Genomic DNA, 22,271 nt, shown 5'->3' with positions numbered 1-22,271 from the left:
CCATAAGGGAATAAAATGGGCAAACTTATCACAGTAACAAACAAAATGTCCATATGGGTACCATACTGGAATCACATACCTGACTAATGTGGGTAAGATAATGTTAATACATGCATGGGTATCATAACAGGATGAACTGGGCAAACCCATCTGGGAAAGATATGTAATGCCTATGTAGGTGTCATATATGACAATGATCTTGGTAAACATATCTAGGTAGATATGGAAATACCCATATGGGTAACATATGGGAATTACCTGTGCAAACTTATCTAGATAAGATATGAAAATGTTCATCTAGGCATTACACAAGCAAAAAATCCTGGTTATACTATGTACGATGGAAATGCCCATATGGGTACCATACAGGACTTAAATGGGCTTATAAGGATACCATAAAGGACTTAAATGGGCTTATATGGGTTCTATACGGGACTTGAATGGGCTACCATAGCACAAGAGGTGACCCTATATATTTGGTTGGAAGGAAAACAAATTTACAAATATTTTAACGAAAAATAATGAAAAGTCAATAATCACTGCACTTCAGCTGAAATGTCATTTTCCAGCAATAGGGTCACTAAGAAAAGTTGAATGTGAATGTATTGCTTTGTTTGCATATTGGTGTGTCTGCTGGAAATCTTGCCTTGTTCTGATTAGCACAGATGTCTCAAAACTAACTGCCAATACAATATGCAGATCACGTAATCACATTAATCCCTACTGTACACCATGGCCTTCCTGTTAGACATACATTTGTAGCCATACTCTAGTGTGCTGGCTAACTTAAAACAGACCACTTACTTACTGTTTTCAAATTTACGAATACATTTTCCTCTAAGGACCTGGTAGCAATCTATTAAAATCACCTGTGTACACTCAAAGCTTACATTAATTTAGTTGTTGGTATGTTGGGCAAGCCTTAGGTAAACTATTCTGGCTGTCAGGAAATATTTTTTGTTCTAAAGTTATGCATAGAATATTTTAATATGCACATACATTTTAATATACGCATAAAATTTGTACAAGTTAGTACACTGATTTATCAGGTTAAGTTTGGAGGAAATCAGGTGAAGTTTGGAGAAACCAACAAAATGATGACATATTACAGCTAAGACAGTAGGAACATAAAGGGTGAACAGTACTCACTGGCTTCCGGTTACCAGCAAGAATGATCTGAATGTCGTGAGTGATGTAAGGTATCCGTATCTTCTCCCCGTCCACATAGAGTTCTTTGTCTCCACGCAACTCGTAGGTCTGACAACAGAAAACATAAGCATGAGGTGTCCACTGCAGTAGGATTGATTCACACTTATACAACACCTAAAAAGAATGTAGCTATCTGATTGGTTGATTGCCCATCACATGACATTCAATTAAAAGTACCATTGCACGCTGCGGCTGTCAGCCATGCATTTTTGTGCAAGCGAAAATGGATATTGCATTGCTGACGTCATGAATTTCCATTGACTCCTGCATTAAACTCACGATTGACTCAAAGTTTTTGTTCACTGCATGGCTCTGATGTCGCAATAAATGAACATTTGCCACATGCACTCAATAATTACAGGTGCATATTTTGTCATTCAGTTTTGTAAACAGCTTCAACCAATCAGTTTCACTATGTATGTGCATATACATGGCTGACTGTGACTGTGCTACTCAGCAACCTTTCAAGGAAAATGGCTGCCATTTTGTGCTAAATTCAAGAATCTGTGTGGACCACATCTGTTGATGTCAAAGGTGTTGTATAAAACAAATAATGTATGGTCGTTACTACTGCAATGGAACAAGATTTCAGACTCATTGAAAGATGAGGAGCACTATTCAACGAGGCGAAGAGGGCTTCTATCTTTCACCTCGTTCGAAATCTTGTACCATTGCACTTTTGACCATCCACTATTTGCATACTAACAAACAAACACTTAACTCATCTGGAAGCAAAGAAAAATTGCAGGGTGATGAATCTACATTTTAAAAAGACTTATACAAGTTATGAATTCCAATAATAGCTGATGTATTCATTTCGACAAGGTATAATAAGAGATAGACTGTTTCTGTGATTACTACGATATTAAACTCAATGAAAATCCTGACAAGATAGTAACAGAAGAAACTAGAAATGTCGCTACAGCGACTGGTTATACCCCCGCCAAACAACATTTCATAAGCTTTGGTCAAAACAACATTTCATAAGCTTTGGTCAAAAAACTGAAGAAGTAGTTAAATCCACAAGATCTTTCCTTGATCTGCCATTAATATGCCGTTACCATGGCAACGTACTTTCGGGTACTGTCGAAAAATGCGTCTTGCACATCTACAACCAAAGGCACACATCTGTACCAAGTTTCATGGAAATTGGGCAAAAACTGAGGAAGTAGTTTGCAACACAAAATTTTCCATCATTTTGGCTCATAATATGTGAGCTGTTACCATGGCAACATACTTTTTGTCACTGTCAAGAAATGTGTCATGCTGACCTATATCCTAAGACAAACATTCAATATGAATTCCATGAGAATTGGAAGAACACTGATGAAGCAGTTTTGCCATGAAGCATTTTGCCCTATATTTTACCAATAACATGCCGTTACCATGGCAACGCACTTTTTGCCACTGCGGAAATATGTGTCTTGCACATTAACATATTCAGATGAACTTCTGTACCTAATTTCATAAAAATTGATCAAAAACTGTGGGAGGAGTTCGCGACGCAAGATTTGTACCCATTTTTGCCCATAATATGCCGTTACCATGGCAACGTACTTTTGGGTACTGTCAAAAAATACGTCCTGCACATCTACAACCCAAGGTACACATCTGTGCCAAGTTTTATGGGAATCGGTTGAAAACTGAGGAAGTAGTTCGCGACGCAAGATTTGCAACGGACCGACCGCCCGACCTTCCGCTGATTCCTATATACCCCCTTCAAACTTTGTTTGGCGGGGGTGTAATGATCTTATGGCAGGGCACTTTTGATCAATACTCTTTTTGTACTTGACCCAACAGAAAAGAGGGCAACTACTTCAAGCAAAGGGCCTCATTTTTGCCTCATAAGTTTCAGTTTCCCTTGACGAGATGGGTGATGGAATTGCAGCAGACTGTAGGAGTATATGGTCTTTACTCCCTTCTGCCTCCGACTTCTAGAACAATACCTTGCCTCCTAGAGTAAGCTTGACTTCCCTCCTCTCGGGGACGTGGGATGAATTTTTCGATGAAGGGATGGTTGTCATGGAGACGGAGAAATTTTGCTGGGCGTCGCTGGCGCAGGTCTGCGACAGCACGTACTCGCACTCCCCTGGGAAGCGGTAATATCGCAGGTCGTAGGTCCTGATGGTAGACCCAGGGTACACCACACAAGTTCCAATGGCTTGGGGGGGGGGGGGGGGATGGAAAGGGGTGATGAAAGAGAAAAATATTTGAACAACGTAGATGATTTTACTACTTCCTACTATTAAACATATTTACATCTTTGACCTTTAAGACATTTTGACTGAAATGTATAGTACACAAAATGAAATGATAGAGAGTGTCAGATATTGAAATCATTTCTTTAATATTGAGATATTGTATCATATTTTAGAAGAAATGCAATATACTTGTTTAAATAGGGTTCAATCCAGCCCACAGATGATGCAATGTGGAATACCACAGGGGTCTAACCTAAGGCCACGATTATTTGTGTTGAATATTTTATAAATGATCTGCCTGTATGTTTGAATACATGTAAAATACCACAATATGAGGATGACACTTGTCGTTATCATTGATCTTCAAACCCTCGGAATACTTTTCAGCTAGGAAATCTCCACTCAACTTTGAGGACCTCTTTTATGATGAGGTTCCACCGTTCATACCTTCGTCACAGTTCTGACCGCTGTAGGCCTCCGGGCAGCGACAGACGTGTGTGTTGCGTATCTCGTCGTGGATGCAGCTTCCTCCGTTCTGGCAGGGGTTAGATGCACACGGGTTGTTGTCTGGGATCGGTAAAGAAACGGGAGAATCAAAACATACAGCTCTATCTAAAGGGATAACCTAGATATGTGTATATGCGTGTTGAAATCCCCCCAAAACACACCAAAAACAATGGCAACAGAAGATATATATACTGTAAAACATGATATATTCGCGGCATGAAATTTTTCGCGAATTGGACCCAACAGCCTTATTTGCAGCATGAAATTTTTGCAAATTGCCACTGGCATTCAGTGCATATAGTGTGAACAAGAACTTTCGCATGCATTTTATTTCGCGAACCTTGGCGTTCGCAAAATTAAAATGCATTCCGCGTTTTACAAGTATATTTACATATTATAATGCACTAGAGAGATGGTAAATACAAAGAAAAGGATAAAACATGAACTGTGAAAGAAAGAAAACTGAAGAGAACTAAAAAAATGTTCAGAATCATAGAAAGACTACATACCTGAAAACATATATGATACAAATAATGACTGTTTATGAGCACAATGGACAGAACAAGATATTTCCCCGAGGTGAAAGATGAAATGATCCATTCAATGATTCAATGATTTCATCTTTCACCAAATGAAATATTCTGTCCATTGGATAAATGAAAGACATTTATTATGTGTTTTATATCACACCTAAAAATAGATCCTTGTCATTTCATATTTGATGAATTTAGACACCACAGAGAATGTGCGAGATCTGAGATCGAGAGAGTGCTGAGCGCTATATGCTAGCTTGCTGTTGGTAAATATGCTTGAACGCATGCACACACGACTGCAAACGCAAGCATTTTATGTAGGTAGTGTGCCGGGATCTCTGCGTGCGTGCAAATGAAGCAAATCGCATCGATCCAAAATTGCACGGTAAATGGAGCCACAATTGCATGAATGATGACGTAAAAGTAAAATGGGACAAATGATCAATATCAAACAACCAATCAAATGACAAGGACCTATTTAGGTGTTGTTCATATTTATACACATATATATAATATGTATACATGTATATACATTTTTTTTTGTGTGTGTGTGCATGTGTATACCTAACTATACACAGCCCAGTCGCTGTACATGGTACGTCGCGACAGGGCTGTACGAGCGCGACCACCAACCACTAGGAGAGCGACGTAATCGTATCACGATAGCTTTGACTTTTGATACTTACGATCATTTTTGTCACCTCAAACTCATCGAGTATACTCTTCAATATTTACTCTACATCTGATACTATCAGTATTCAAATGTACGTAATGAAACTTACCGAAATTGATCATCATATCCAGCATGTCCACACCGTACACAATCTTTCACGCCAGGCCAAGTTTAGATATCGGGTGGTCACGTGATGTGAATGCCCTTTCAAAAGGTCGCGCTGTCAACCGTGCTGCTACACTCAAGCAGCGTATGCACGGTTACTAGTATACAGCTATAAACTGTACTGGGCTTGGCGGCGGCTGGCGTCTGGTCGGGCGAGGAACATTGAGCTCCATACCACGGTTATTGTGTAGCAGACGCCAAGGTTTGTTCGACACTTTCAACGCACACGTGCTCGCTCTGGAGCACATCCGGTCACGCATGCGCATAAGTCAAGGCGCCATTTTGAATCCTGCAACGACGAAGCCCGACGGTCAGGAATTGCGCCAGAAAGTGTCATTTATTTGTTCCACGGACTTATCGCAAGTGGTCTCCATGGACCCAGTGTGGCGAACTATTCTTCTGTAATAGAAACATGCATTTAACTTCGAGGCTGCATACCGTGCTCGTCAGACGCTGTTTTCGCATAGCGTAACAGTGTCTGGTCGGGCTAGTGTGTACCCACATATATATTACATATTGAGTGAAAGATATACAGTAATGAGTATATGTGCATGGAGAGATAAAGAAACTGGCGAGTGAGAGATAGCACTTAGAGAAAGGACCTTTTAACCAAAGAGAATAGCAGAAGAAGATATGGAGAGGAATAGAAATACATTATAAGAAGGAGAGGAATAGAAATATATCATAAGAGGGAGAGAATGATTCTCCTCAGAGTCACCTCGACATCCCAGCAGCTCAAAGCGTAGGGCTATCCTTCTGTTCCACTTCTTGGGCTGTATCCTTATCAGCTCTGCTTCGACAGGTTGAGCAAAGTAGTTTGTCTTGATGGTATTCTTGTCACTGTTGCCCTCAAATGTCTGATCGAGATAGAGAGAAGAAAAAAAGAAAGAGAGACAGGAAAAGCACTGTCACTGGTGTTCCACTCTATTACAACTCAACAAAAAAACAACCCAGTATGAAGGAGTGTTTCCCTCTTTAATGCACACAAATAAATCATTGAACATAAATGCAATACATTCATGTTCTATTAGATATCTAGCGACAAGTGAACTTCATTTGTTACATAGAAAGCTTGTTAGACCAGGATTTGAATAATAACATAGAGAAATACATTTAAAGCTGTGGACTAAGAAAAACATTACTTTGTTGCAACAAGAGTTTTTTCTTTAAGCTAAAGTGTTTGTATACAACAACAGCAACTGTATCCTACTGTCAATAGTTTCATACAATTCTTTTCCCAGGAATAATGACAATCGGACATGAAAAAATTAATGTGTGAACAACTAGAAACAAAAGTTTGTATGAAAAATACAATACATGAACATATGAATACATATTCATATGAAAAATGATATGAATATATAAAATATGTGTATATATATATATATATATATATATATATATATATATATATATATATATATAGATATATATAGATATATTTGTAGCTACTGTTATCATGCTTGCATGAAAGCTATCCACTGACCTGGGCAATTCCGTCGGCATTGTTGACATACTGCAAGATAGGACCCTCCCGCCGGTACCGGACATCGAAGGACGACACCCACTCTTCATTCTGGTCTCCCCCTCGCCCCTGTGTCTGCACCCCGACGATCGTCGTTGGGCGGGGCAGCTGCACCTCGATCCACTGGTCCTGGTCGGACACTTGCGCCACCCAAGCGCCGCCGGTCGCGTCAAAGGTCAGCGCTGCGCTGGAGTCGAGCCTGCCCTCGCTTGCTCCGTGCTCGGGGAGAGAGCTTGAGGCTGTGAGGGCGCCATCCGGGATACTCCCGCTCTCCATTCCCAGTGGGTCGTTGCACGCAACTTTGAAAAGAAAAATGAAGGAAAAGTTATTTGACACACATGATGATGGAGTACCCTTCACTCTTACCCATGAAAACATTATATTATTTTTTTTTTTTTTTGGACAAAACCATTATCTATTATATGGACAATAAATGATTAAAATGAAATGAAATAAAATGATTTTTTAGTTTTTCTGGTGGCTCCATTTCCAGCAGACTGATTTTTTTTTTTCATACTTTGATGGGCTCTAGTCTCCATATAATCAATCCATCATCAATGACCTGAAAAAGACAGAAACACAGGATACAACTCTATAAACTGATGACAGCTTGTTTGGAGACTTGTTAACAAGTTACATTGAAACACAACATAAGTAATGAGGAAAATAAGGAATTAATTGTAGTAATATAACCAGGTTACTGTGACAATTTTTTTTTTCTGAACTTACTTGGAGGCCCTTGAGGTTCCCCATCTGTGTAAATAGCAAAACAAAGAAGTGTCAAATGAAATCACAAATGAGCAAAACACAAAGATTATAATGGAGCATACCTGAAATATATGGTGATATGAAAACACAGTTGATAAAGCAAAGATTATGATGAGGAAGAGATGCTGAGGGAGAGATTAGCTGCTGGGATTGTCGACGCTTTTCTGTGCCTTTTGATGATGAAAATAAATCCTCAATTTTGCATACTTGTCAGTTTCATATGTTTAGGGTTTACTGTGCTGTCACTTATGATAAAAATTTCAGTTTTCATGAAGGATATTGAAACCAATCTCATCAGAATCTCAACATTAGACTCAGTTATCAAACTGGAATTTGCATACACCTCATGGCATTTGGCAATCCTTAATTGTGTGCTTCTCATAAGATAATGGTATCTCTTCCTTGCATTCATGCTCATCACACTCATCGCATTCAGTGTCTTGACTCAGACAAACACAATCATACACATAATTACACACAAATGTTCACACGAGCATTAACCCATTAGCAACTCAAATGCCTGACACCGCCCATCTACTTTAAAAAAAAAATAATTTTATGCATTACCATTTTTATGTTTTCATTTAGAATACTAGTATATAATTATGTAATTTGAAAGAGGTCAAAAGTCAACAAAAAAATGTCAGAATTATTTCTGTGACACATCATTCTCTTGGTAAAGTCTTAGGCTTTCAAATAAACATAACTCATAATAGACAAAAATAAACATGCAGTGAACTATTTTACACTATTTAGAAAGTTGTCGAAATGAGAGCAATATTGCTGTACCTTCCAGAATCTTCAGTTGCTGAAGGGTGAACATAGCATATCTTCTACAGTGTGAATGCCTCCTAGTTCTCTACATGACACATGACATGATAATGTTTGTTTTGTTTTGTTTTTTTTTTTTGGGGGGGGGGGAGGGGGGATGGAGGAGGAAGAGGGAAGAGGGAAGTGATGAAAGTGGTATAAATATCTCACCACAAGAGCAACTGAGCAGGGCTGATATGGAGTATTCCCGTTTCTTTACTGGCTCATAAACACGGGCCAGCGTTCCCGGTCGAACGGACGCAATCTCCGGGTTATCTACGTTCTTGACCACCACCACATCACCGCTGGTCGGCCCTCCGTGGGTGAACGAGATCGCGCTCCTCTCCGAGCTGATGGCGAGGATGTCGCCACGGCGATACGGGATGGGCCTGGCCTGGCCCAGGAGATGGACCTCCGCCCTCCCCGGGGACGTGGGCGTGATGGTCTCGCTACCCACCAGCAGGAGTTGAGTGGACTTCACTGGCCGGTAGAAGCGCACGTCGAACGGCTCCGCCGTCTCTGCCCTGAAATTGATCTCGGCTGTCATGCCGTGGCACTTCAGGATATCGCCAATGAAGAGGACTGTGACCCCGTCACTGTCCAACTCTGGTCGCTCGAAGACGTCAAAGCCATATTCCTTGTCACATTCTTGAGACGTGGCGGGTGGGGGACGATTGCCTTGTAGTAAATTTTCAGGTAAACCATTTAGCCTTGTATTTTTTAAGAATTGTTTTTTGTATTTTTGTATTCTTAAGAATCATCTGATACATTTCAATGTGTCCATGCATCATAAATGTATGCTTAACTGCTGCACTGAATACAAACACATAACACCTGCATGGTATTTTTCTAGCAAAATCTCCAAATCACACTTACACAAGTTCGCTGTCCTGCTGGAGCAGCAAGGCTTGCTTGTCTATTGATTAATTCAGCAAAATTAAACATTTATAGTTGCATGTTGTGAATGTAAGGAGAACAATGACTGCAGGATTGGAAATATCAAATCTCACCTAGGTTCGATGACGGCTGATTCACAACACCTGTATTGAAGAGGAGGGAAAAACCTTTAATCAGGGGCTGGACTATCAATATAGAGCTGACCCAGAAATGTGCACTGAACTTGGATTTCTGTTACGACTAAAAAGCATCCCGAGAATATTAGACACTGGGAAAGGCTGAAATGCATGTTGTTTAACAAAGGTGTACAACAACCATTTATACTATTATTTAATCAGGTCTGTACCAAGGATTTTTATGGTGGGGATGGGGGTTTGGGGAGGGGGGTAAAAGTGGATAATAGTTCTATTGCAGTTAGGAGTTTGGAGAAAAGCTTTGAAGTTCTGTTTTTGTTTCTGTTCTGCTCAAATGGCCCCTGATTGCAAGCCGGGGATCATTCCCCCTCCCCCTCCTTGTTACAGGCCCGGGTCCTGTTTTATGAAGAGTTAAAACTGATTAAATAGTTGGTTTCAACTGTAAGTCTATGGCAGCCTGTGTGGTAAGGAAATTTAAAATCGATTCTATCTTTTGATAAAACGGGGCCCTGGATTATGATGAACAATTCAAACACTGCAGCTGTATATTCTTTTTTTGTAGTTCCCACACAGCAATCATATACATACCTGCCAACCCTGAGACTTAATAAATCTGAACAAACAAAGAAAAATTATTCAAAAATCTGAACGCTCATAAATTTCATATACTTTACTATTACAGATATTTCCAAAAAATCAGAACACACTGAAATTAATGCGTTTTCTTTCAGTAAAAAATCTAAATATTCAGATTAAAACTGAACAGTTGGCAGGTATGCATATCGTCGCTGGGGCGACAAGACCTCGTATCTACAAAATGTCAAATGTTCAGGAGAGCAAAAACACTTGGCAGCCAAAGCACTGTATCCAATGGGATAGACATTCCTTTGACATGCCGTGGTGGCTTCATTTTTGGGGTAAGACATCTATGGACAGGACATCACTTAACTGATTATCTGACCATTAATCCAAAAGTCACTTTCACCAAAATTGCAGATATATACAAGGTCTTGTCACCCCAGTGACGATATATGATTGCTGTGTGGGAACTACAAAAAAAAAAAAGAAAAAAAGAAAAAGAGAGAGAGAGAGAAAGAGAGAAAAAACAAAAACATAAAAAAGGACTCACAGCATTCCGTCTGCTCTTTCCATGATGGGATGTTGATGAGCTGCTCCTGGCACTCTCGGGCGTACATCTCGATCCACCAGCAGTGCCGGTCCTCGCCCTGGTAGCACACACTGGACTTGCAGAGCTGGTAGTAAGATGCAGGGTCGACTTTGGATTCACATTCCTGGAACACGCCTCCTGAAGGAAGCGGGGGGGGGGGGGGGGGGGGGGTAGGGGGAAGAGGGGGAGGAAAAAGATGGACAGAGGTATGTGATTGACCTGCTGTTAAAATCATAATTTACCATTTGCAGATGAAACAAAAACCCAGCATTAGTGCTTTGAAATAGTTCTAAAATGTGAGCTAGAGACAAAAACAACCACTATAAGAATTGTAATTGGTAAAATTGATGTTTTAAGTATTGTTAAATATACAAAATGTGAACAATAGTTATAATAAAAAATATTTCAAGACTAAACTGTCTACAGTTACAGTTTATTGAGAAAAATGCAGATATCTCTTTATATTTCAGGCTTTATCACAAACATTTTATATGATAGGATGTTTTGTGGTACAACAAACCTACATATATGCATTAAATGTCATATCTTGAATTTTTTGAAAATTGCTGTTCCAAAAGGTAAACCGGACCTTCAATGGGAATTCTAACCTTCCCACAGGCTACATACAAGGATACAGGCGAACGCAAATGAACTTTACAGAGAATTACCTTATAAAATCATTGCCGCGTAGACAATGAGATCTCCACAGGCTCAGTACAGCTCTCATCAAGGTCCCTCATATATGTTTAATGTATTATTCAAAATTAAGTAATTCAGCATTGTTCTTTTCATATACACAAAAAGGTGTAATTTGCAGTTTTGCACAATGATGCCAGAAGAAATAATGTAAAACAAAAAGAACTTTAGCAATATGACTACAGTACACAATTGACTGGGATGCCCATGACATTTTTAATTGGAAAATACATGTAACCCTCTAAGCCAGACTCCAGTTACCCTCTACTGTACGAGCTGAAATTTTCGCGTACAGATATTTTCGCGAATTGCTACTTGGAGGACATTTGCGCGTGTTGTTAATTTCGCGGTTGCGACGGTCTAACTGAACGCAAGTATATGCACGTTGTTATTTTCGAGTGTTGTTATTTTCGCGGTTCAAAGGCGATTCGCGAAATTAAAACCACCGCGAAAATTTCAGCTCGTACAGTATCTTTAGACATTCGATGATTTTACCCAAAACCTAATAAGCCCATTTTTTCTTTAATCATTTTAAGAGAGGTGGAACACATGGACAGAAGACCAGAATACAGGGTAATGTAATGCCTCCAGCCTCCTTTAAGAAGTTGCGGCATAGAATAGTTCTTTCTTTAAATCTTTATGTGCCCTTATGTAAACCTCCTGTATGCCACATTATTCTGAAACAGCAACATGGTCATGCTTTAGGGAAACATTCTGCTTTTCAAATCTATGGAGGGTAAATAGAATTTTGTTACCCTGGACATGAAATGAGAAACATTATAGAGAAAATGCTAGGCTTTGCTTTCATGTAAATTGTATGACAAATCCATGATCATTTTTCTTTCAAATGACCAGTTGCTACAATATTGCAGAGGCGTGACTTTTGCACACAAAACAGTGCCAGAAATGCAGAATTTATTCGCAATTCCAGTAGGGAGCACTGCTTGATAGCCAATCACCACATAAAATGCAAGCTTGATTTGACAGGAATGGAATCGCAAGAAACGCTTTCATCGCAACGTGGCATATATTTGGCAATTTATCAATTGGTTTGGGCGGCTTTATGCCTTTGAGCAGAATATGCAAAGTTGGCACGTTGGCACGTTGACTGAGTCGGGTGTGCAAACGTGACACATGAAGAGTTAAGCAATAGCATCACTCTACAATGTTGTTGGTAAGGATGATAACAAGTAGGCCATAAATCTATAAATAATTGGTCTTTATTTGTATCAACTACTTACTATATTTTGGGGAATCCTTTAAAAGAAACTGGCAGGCCTGCTCTGCCTGTTCCATGGTCGCACTGTCAGCCATCGTGCAGGATGAGGTGGTCGATGAATTGAAACTTGGGCATCCGATGGGGAATATTGAGTCCTTCCAAAGAGATAAAAGGGGGGGGGGGGGGTTAAGACCTTGTCACACTGGGAATCTAAATCCTTCGATAGAAAAAAAATGTAATTCATAATGGAGAGGAATTAATAAAAAGAAAGAGACTCTGTACCTTGGTATGACTCATTGTCATGGTTTAATAATCATTTGACACATAAACATACCAAAAAGATATTCAAATGTCGACTTATCTAAGGGCTGCTTGAAAACTTTGATCCCTTCAAAAGAAAAGTCACCCTATAAATTAATGTGTGGCCAGGATATCTTATTGTTTATAAAAGTATAGAAAAAAAGTTGTCGAAAGAATAAAGAGAGAAATAGACTGATGAGTGAGTAAACATTGATCATTTTGGAGTGAGAATCCACTGCCATTTTAAAGAAAGCTCTTTTTACTCCACGGACAGATTTAACATTAATGAACAGATGAAACTTTGTAATCATTAGAGGTGTCCTAAAATCTACCTACTAGTTCTTCAGACCATAGCCCTTTTCCACAAAGTCCCAGAAATCACATTTTTGTAGTATATTTCTTATTCCATTTCTTACAGTACTAGCATTTCATAAAGTAAAGCAAAAAGCAATCATGTTCTATCATGCACCTGGTCTGCACTAGGCTGGTCATTGGCCATGTTGCCGTCCATGTTTCCGCACAGTCCACTGACTGCCAGTCCCTTCTTCACCTCGACCCGCAAGAGACCAGCCTTGGTCAGCTCAATTGTACCTCCAAAGTCGAGTTCCACAATCTGCATCGCAAAGATAAAGCAATATGTTTTGATGACCATGGTTCATTCTTGACCATTATCTTTTTCCTTTGCCTTATGACATTAAACAGATATGTATATAGTGAATTTCAGTATACATGGGTAAGTGATTAACAATTCAGTACAGCTATACCATAATCTGCAAAGCTCACTTTCTAAAGGTAAAAGATTGCGACACTGACCATGAACGTTTTTTCACCACAGGTACAGTCTTAAACTTAACCCGTTGAGGACGGACTGATTTTGCTACAACACACATTTCCCATAGACACCTGCCCAAGTAAACTCGGGACTAGTCCTCAAAGGGTTAAGTTTCAGGTATAAGTGCTCATTTTACATCTTGATTCAATTCTTTTCGTAAACAGTTTCTACACAGGAAAAAGAATACAATTACGATACCACTTAAGTGATATTAGAGCCGGGTGACACAACACTTATACAGACGCCTTTCTAGTGTCTAAGAGTCTACCTTATTAGCTTTCTGCATGCTTACCTTGAGAGTGCATTCAGTGCTTGTATAAATCACACCTCATATAGGCCTACACACAGCTTGAACTCTCTCATTTGTCAGTCCTATTTGCCAATGATAATCCTTAAATTTTTTTTTTTTTTTCAAATTCCTGGATCCACACGGCAGTCCAGGTCACTATCCATATGTAATCATCTGTTCCTTGTGTCATTATCAACTTATCCTGTAAGATTCATTTATATCCGCTGACAACATTTTGAGTTAGTTTGCAAACAGACAGACAAACCAACGCTGGCAAAAACAAAACCTCCATGGAAGAAGTAATAGCAAAAATTGCTAATCTTACACCAGTCCATTTTGAATTCAATGACAATGTGTATTACTGCTGACAATTCTTGTAACCTAAGTAATACTTCTGCCAAATAGTACTCCAGCAATAATGACACCAATGATGATGATGATGATGATGATGATGATGATGATGATGATAATAATAATAATAATAACTAGAAATGTCGCTACAGCGACTGGTTATACCCCCGCCAAACAACATTTCATAAGCTTTGGTCAAAACAACATTTCATAAGCTTTGGTCAAAAAACTGAGGAAGCAGTTAAATCCGCAAGATCTTTCCTTGATCTTCTGCCATTAATATGCTGTTACCATGGCAACGTACTTTCGGGTACTGTCGAAAAATGCGTCTTGCACATCTACAACCAAAGGCACACATCTGTACCAAGTTTCATGGAAATTGGGCAAAAACTGAGGAAGTAGTTTGCAACACAAAATTTTCCATGATTTTGGCTCATAATATGTGAGCTGTTACCATGGCAACATACTTTTTGTCACTGTCAAGAAATGTGTCATGCTGACCTATATCCTAAGACAAACATTCAATGTGAATTCCATGAGAATTGGAAGAACACTAATGAAGCAGTTTTGCCATGAAGCATTTTGCCCTATATTTTACCAATAACATGCCGTTACCATGGCAACGCACTTTCTGCCACTGCGGAAATATGTGTCTTGCACATTAACATATTCAGATGAACATCTGTACCTAATTTCATAAAAATTGATCAAAAACTGTGGGAGGAGTTCGCGACGCAAGATTTGTACCCATTTTTGCCCATAATATGCCGTTACCATGGCAACGTACTTTTGGGTACTGTCAAAAAATACGTCTTGCACATCTACAACCCAAGGCACACATCTGTGCCAAGTTTTATGGGAATCGGTTGAAAACTGAGGAAGTAGTTCGCGACGCAAGATTTGCAACCGACCAACCGCCCGACCGACCACCCGCCCGACCGCCCGCTGATTCCTATATACCCCCTTCAAACTTCGTTTGGCGGGGGTATAATAATAGTAATAGTAATAGTAATAATAATAATAATAATAATAATAATAATAACTATATTAACAATACCAAAAATAACAGAAACCAAAATCAGGAGTAGATGTGAAACTAGTAGCAAAAGAATTTGGTTACTTTTTTGTTGCCAAAATTCTATCTGAGCCTTTGTGTTTTAAAGATCATATATTACAGATTAGTTCCACAGAAATCAAACAATAATAATACAGAAATTGCTCATCTGCCGACGAGGAGGGCGCTATGCTTACCAGTTCATCGCCGGGATATCTCCTCTGGATACCATCAGGTAAATCTGATCTCGAGAACATGGCCTGGTTCAACGTAATCGGGTCCTGAGGGCAGCAAACAGATATATTTCGGCTTCAAGTGGCAATTCAGCAGTCTGGACAGGGTCAAGCAACTACACGTATGGATTGCATGTGTTTCTACTTACTTTTTGTACCTAACACATGGGTGGGACTAAACTGTGTGAGGATTTAGATTTAAAGGAGACCTCCGGATGATTTTCAGATTTTTGCATTTGAACAACGATAAATTACTTCCAGTGAGTATAGAGTTTCAGAATTTATAATGATTGGGATGAGCAATAATAATGTATTCAAAAATTTTAACAAATTACAATGAACAAGGATGATGACATGGTTAACCTCACCATATGAATGCATGGAAACAGAACAAATGAAGAAGGTATGCAATGTACATTCTGCACAGCTGAACTTATCACCCTAGCGGTATTGCAATGGAAAAGCACTGCTACATTTCTGAAATATGTGAGGCTCCTATGTCATCAACACTGTTCAGTGTAATTTGTTTAAGATTTTCAGATTATTAATTTCTCTGTTCAAAGACTACAATAAATTCCACAAATCTATAATATAGAGCTGTCGATTTATGTACTACACGATGTGAAATTATGAAAATCATCTGGAATGCCCCATTAAAGCCAAGAAAGTAATAAAAGGCAGTGAAAATGATGACAGATGGTAAGTGATCTTAATGTAAGCTTATGGAAAAAAGATTTGACCTACACTTTATTTCTAAACTATACTAATTTCAAGAATTTTTGTTTCTAACACTACAGCTGGGTGGAATCAGTATCAGTGGGTTTCAAACAACCTAGATCCCTAAAGGAGTACCTAACCCTACATGTACTTTAACCGTAAAGAAGTACCACATTTCAATCAATAGTACAATTGTAACTCCTTGCTATCAAGTAAAACTGAAGGCCACAAAATAAACACAATTTCACTAAGATCATACAGAGTAAAGAAGGATTGGGCTTAATTCTCAAGGTGTTGATCTCTACCGGACAGCGTGTGTACTTCTGAACGTAAACATAGAAAGATTATTGACTTCTGACCTTTGACCCCTGCTGGATCAGGACCTCTCCACCCTTGGACAGCACTTTCAGGATCTCTCCCCCGAGTGACGGCTGATGCTGCACGACGACCTTCTCGCACGTCTCGCTGCCCGGCATGACGTAGTGTTTGCCGTCGAACGTCACAACGTGCACGCCGTCCCAGTACAGACAAGTTGTCATGTCATACTCTGCAAAATGTATTCGTACTGATTGTAAAGGTGGTGAAGTGGGCCGGGTTACTGAATCTACAGCCTGTAGTAACTCTTCTTTATGCGAGACCCTTCACTTGATTGTGTCATTGTGCTAAAATCACTCAGCCTTGTGTTGCCAAAATCAAACGTACAGTCATAATAAATGCACACTTCTTCAGCTAGTGAATTCTTTTTTTTTCAGCATGCAATGAGTCCTTACTTATCTTACCAAACTTATCTCTCTCTGCATCTTATCTTTGAAATTGACATTTGCCTATTTGACACAAGAAACTATACGGGCAACACTTACTTTTTATGGAAGTAAAGAGGGCACATTAAGAAACTCAATGCTTCTTTTTTGGTATTATATACACAAAAACGGACATATTTCTGAATATTGCATATCATGGGTACTATACCAAGGCAAGAATATCTGGATAGATAAAGGCCAGAAGACACAGAACATCCCAATTCATCAAAATCTGTGGTTCACAAATAGAAAAGAAACTCTGAACTTCCTTTTGGCTTATTACGAGAATTGACAAATCACATATTAGGATCCATTTATCCCCCCCCCCCCCAACTCTGCATCAAGTACTGTATACGTCATATAGGGAATACATTACATTTAGCAAGTCTAAATTTTAACGAATCAGGACTTCCTGGCAATTTCAGGAGTGGTTGAATTTGTCATCGTGGTGTACAGTCTTGAATGGAGAAATGTGTACATGCATGGCACAGTCATGTCAGGATGAGAGTTAATATTTTCATGTCTTTTTAATTTCATGACTAGCACCCGATGTGCGAAATTTGCAAAAATAAAAACCTATTAGTGGAAAAATGAGCAAAGAAAATGGGATTCCATTGCGATTTGAACCCGAGACCTCCGGATTGCTAGCCTTGTACTCTACCGAATGAGCTATTATAGAAAGCCCTGGTACTGTGTTCGTCCCAGAAAGCCTTAATTCTCAATGCTCAGATGGTCAGAAGAAACAGCAGTGTGTATGTTTATGACACACATATGCACTTTTGAACCTGACATAAACCCAAAATATAATTCAACTTGGGGATAAATGCAAGGGATCACTGAAGTGATGCACAAAATATTTGGCGTACATGTACACAGTATTTGGTGATAGCTATCATCCTAACCCCATTCCCCCCCCCCCCCCAATCATCCCACAGCCCCTACTGCAATCCCTGATTCTTCTGTCATGTGACCTTACCTGTTTGGCAGGAATCCCCTGTCCATCCCTTTGGGCATACGCAAACCGCTGAGTAACCACTGTGGACGCAGTGCCCTCCATTCTTACAATCCTTTGTCAAACACGGTCCTGTTGGGGTTCTTTTCTGCACCCTGGTGTCACTGCATATATACCTGTGGTAATGAGAATGTTGCTATACTGTGTTATGCCAAACATCGTTATATTTGTATGTGTAAGAAAATAATAGGGCCTAATTTTATCAACATAATACCAAACAGAAAAGTTGCTAGTTGTCCAGCACCTCTTCTATGCCAATACAGATCTCCTAGTACCCATTCTGAGATCAAGTACCAGAGGCAGCTGTTTCGGACACCAGTTTTTCACACAAACATTTTGACACAAAAAACGCAAACGGGTGTGAAACAGCTCAAAAGCTAAAACGAGGATTACAGTACAGACGCACGTATCGTAAAGCTATACCTAAGTTGCATGCATCGGTGTAAGCACATCATTAATTTGCTTGAAAGTGTGACAACAGGGCATATTTTGCAAAGCTAAGTGAGGGTATACATTTCAATAACACTTGGATCACTGGTTGAATTTTTATGAAATCTTCACTGCTTTGGCTGCTTGATTTTGGTGGTACTCAAAATTATTTTTGACCACAGAGCAGATTGTTTTTTTTTTTCACTCTAAGCCAATCTTTGAAGAGTGGACATGAGTAAACTCTTCGAAATAATGTGGACGAACAAAAAGACAGCTCGAGTAATGTGTGCTCATGCTGCTTACTTCACATGCAGATATCTCGGAGTGCCCGGACAGGGATTCCCGAAGATATCTGGGCTGGCCGTAAGGGTGCAGGACTGCTTCTCCTGGCAGAGCTCAACGACCTTGTCGTAGCTCATGTCCGAGTGGCACTCCTCTGTCTCCTCCGTGATCGTGCCTGAGCACCGACCATCAAAGTGCTGGCCAAAGCTGGCGTACACGACGTTGATGTACCCGTCGTTGGGGCACATCAGGTCCAGGGCCTCATTTTCACAGGCGAATGAATCTGCGATCACAAATTGGATTAAGGTTAGAGAATGGGAAAGATGTAACAATGAGTATTTTCTAGTGTAATGCCACCACAGGTGCTGGCAGTATTTTTTTTCCCCACAAAAATACAATAAACTATGCTCAAATATTTTTTTCATAAGTTCTAATTTCAACTCAAGTGTGATAATGATGTCACTAGCAATCACAAAAAGAAAAATGGTTGACTGATGAGTACAAGTGATAAAGAAATAAATAAATGCACCATATACAACCGGAGAGGAAATTACCTGTAGCTGAAAGGACGGGGAAAGTCCATCTTCCTCTGACACTGGGGGCCGTCGTCCCAAAACCGACGTAGATGTCGTCCAAGGACTCTGGTGATGCAAAATCAACAACACCAACGACCTCATCTCCTGCTGCTGTTGGTTTTGTCAGCTGGAGCATGCCATTCCTGAAGCCGACGCGGAAGCGGGTGGGGCCATCCGAGTTCAGGACCCTCGGACTTCTGAACCGATCGCGCTCCCTGCCTTCCGTATAGATGATGGTGTCCTCATTACCATTGGCACCAAACACTGTTCGAGAAAGAAGAATGATTGCACTTGTCTATTTATGGAGAGGGTAGTGTGGGTGGTAGCCCTCAAGGAAACATCTACTAACGTTGTACGTCAATGGCAAAACTCCGGATGTTGAACATTAGGCAGCTCTCTTCAACACAAGCAAAGGAATTGATTCTGAACTCTACTAAAGTTAAATTCAATCCGGCTAAAATATGTCGTGATGCCTGTGGCTGAGAGATTCATATTTTCATTACACTCTGTCATAGCATTCTTGTCCTTGACCGTGACACATGAACTGTGCTGGCACACAATGCAATGAAACAGTACTGCACATGCATGACAATTTGAGAGACAGAATTGCGGGGGAGACTCAAATCAAAGAGCCCACAACAAAACTTGCCTATTTCATATTCTGGATCCTCCATGCCCGTTTCGCTGGCCAGTGCGAGGGTGGCGTTTTCCGTTGCCTCAACGGTGAACTCCAGCCAATCCATGCCAAAGGGTAATGGGGGGAGGGGGTAGAGAAGGTCGTCGAAGATGCCTTCAGTCTCGTACGTCTCACCTTAAAAATGAAAGATAAATGCTTTATGAAGCCAGTGCATATCAAAGAGTCTTCATGTCACATGTTCTTCTGATCCTCTGGCTGTACCACTTGTTTTAAACTAGAGTTTTAAACTTCAGTCTCTCTAGAACTAAACCTTGTTGCATTATCATGATTATTATATTAAACAAGAAACTGTGCAGAGTGGATTCAAGGCTGCATGCATACAGATGTATATATATATATATATATATATATATATATATATATATATATATATATATATCAACATAATATCAGCGATTTAGCTGTGATTCAGTTACCTTGCATGACATTCAATGGGTGTCTTCAAAAATATGTAAAGTCCCGATGAACAGAAATTCTTTTTTGTTCCTTTAGAATCTGCTTGAACTTCTGTCACAAATGAACCATGATAAGATTCTCAGTGTGGTCTGGGTATATAGTGCTAAGTTTTAAAGAATGTTATTAATCAAATGTTTCAATTTGAGGCAATGACTTATCTCTTATGGTTTCTATTATCATATTATTTTGAAGCTCTGCATGAGACATAAGGTTAGATGCTGCTGATATCAAAATTGGTGTTTCAATTGTTGCTGGTTGCTTGTCTCCACATCAGGCTAAAGGGATTCTTCCACAAATGACTTGGTTAGTGCTGATTAGTTCTTCAACTACATCTGTTGTAATGTGACAATTTCTCACCTTCAAATCCAACAGCTGTGGCTCCTATATTGTACAAAAAAGAAGAAAAATTACATCAATTAATCAAATATATCCTCCTCATGTAAAGTCACTCTATCTCTAAGCTAATACAGTGGTTTACACAAATTTACACTGTAAAGTCCATTTTTCCTCATTTGGTGTATTGAAAAATGAACAACAAAGATATGCCCTTCAATGAAAAACTGATGTCAGATTTTCAATAATCTTGACTTCTTTTTCGTCAAAGGAGGATTAGGAACCACTTTGGGTTAGTCATCTGGCAGAACACATCCTCAACATTCACTTATCTAAGCAGTCACAACATACTGTTGCAATTCCTCAGTTGCTGGGAGAACATTTTTCTAAGAGCTGTATGCATTAATACTCCAGTCTATGCAATGTTTTCTACAAAGTACAGACATATTCATGTTATACAATTTGATTATTACCTCCACCAAGGAGTTGATGTTTTTGTCTGCATTGGCTTGTTTGTTGTTTGTTTGTCAAAATAAATCAAAAAGTTGAGAACGGAATTTGATGAAACTTGCAGGAAATGTCAACAAGGAACAGATTACCAATAAATTCTTGCAGTGATCAGAGAATTTTTATGAATTCTTGAAGGATTTTTTATTTTTTGGCAAATATGGTCAATTAATTTTGGAGTTCAAGCCGAATGTAACTGAGGTTTGCATGTGCACAATAAAGCCTGCTCTCTGTCCAAGGAAGCTGATAAGGTAAACACGAGGCTTCAATCTTCACAAATTTCAAGATGTGGATCCCAGTCGTTACTCTGTATGTACGGATGTGGCCATATGGAAATTAGGAGATTTCCAGCATGCGTGTGGGTAGAAATGAGCTGCTTGGTGAAGGTCTGTGCTCTCTGGGTGCTTTTCTAGTTTTCTTTGCATTTCCTGCATTCATATATCAACCAATACCACCGTTATCATTTATACAATATAGAACATGAAGAAAAAAAAAGTGTGAAAAATGTCTCAAGAAAGTCCAACTAGTGAATGAGGAAAGACTACTGCGAGTTACACTCACCAATTTTCCCACGGCAAACCAGAGGGGATAGTTCATAAAATCCCCTCTCCTTCCCCTCCTCCTCGACAGCCGAAACGTCTCCAACGCGTACCGTCCAGACGGGAAGGTGGGCCTTGTCGCTAAGGAGACCCATGTCTATCAGTGCAGTCTCCTTGTTGGCATCACAGTTGCATAATGTGCCATTCACCTCACAGCCTAGGAGCCAGCGAAAGTGTGATGACAAAAAGGGTGACAATCACAATGATGATGACGAAGCATGGCAATGATGGTGAAGACAATAACGATGACGGTGATAATGCGACAGCGGTGAAGAAGGCCATGCCATGGGATGATGATGA

The 22,271-nt window shown here is 39.7% G+C and overlaps 1 protein-coding gene across 1 annotated transcript in view; it reads right to left on the bottom strand.

Annotated features, from left to right (window-relative positions):
• The window catches only part of LOC140236591 (uncharacterized), a 98,452-nt gene that overhangs the window by 30,556 nt on the left and 45,625 nt on the right, over nt 1-22,271 (bottom strand). Inside the window, exons 23-39 of the mRNA XM_072316517.1 lie at nt 21,934-22,128; nt 20,890-20,913; nt 20,029-20,190; nt 19,359-19,643; nt 18,826-19,087; nt 18,058-18,209; nt 16,641-16,828; nt 15,529-15,612; nt 10,552-10,675; nt 9,402-9,431; nt 8,563-9,039; nt 7,543-7,566; nt 6,775-7,112; nt 6,007-6,145; nt 3,858-3,977; nt 3,156-3,370; nt 1,150-1,257 (exon numbers count right to left, since the gene is read on the bottom strand). Coding sequence (XP_072172618.1) covers nt 1,150-1,257; nt 3,156-3,370; nt 3,858-3,977; nt 6,007-6,145; nt 6,775-7,112; nt 7,543-7,566; nt 8,563-9,039; nt 9,402-9,431; nt 10,552-10,675; nt 15,529-15,612; nt 16,641-16,828; nt 18,058-18,209; nt 18,826-19,087; nt 19,359-19,643; nt 20,029-20,190; nt 20,890-20,913; nt 21,934-22,128 — 2,927 coding nt within the window. The remainder of the gene's footprint in view (nt 1-1,149; nt 1,258-3,155; nt 3,371-3,857; nt 3,978-6,006; nt 6,146-6,774; nt 7,113-7,542; nt 7,567-8,562; nt 9,040-9,401; nt 9,432-10,551; nt 10,676-15,528; nt 15,613-16,640; nt 16,829-18,057; nt 18,210-18,825; nt 19,088-19,358; nt 19,644-20,028; nt 20,191-20,889; nt 20,914-21,933; nt 22,129-22,271) is intronic.

Source organism: Diadema setosum, chromosome 13 (assembly GCF_964275005.1).
Source record: "Diadema setosum chromosome 13, eeDiaSeto1, whole genome shotgun sequence".
NCBI lineage: Eukaryota > Metazoa > Echinodermata > Echinoidea > Diadematoida > Diadematidae > Diadema > Diadema setosum.
Note: the sequence above shows the minus strand (reverse complement) of the source record. Positions and strands in the feature narration are given on the sequence as shown.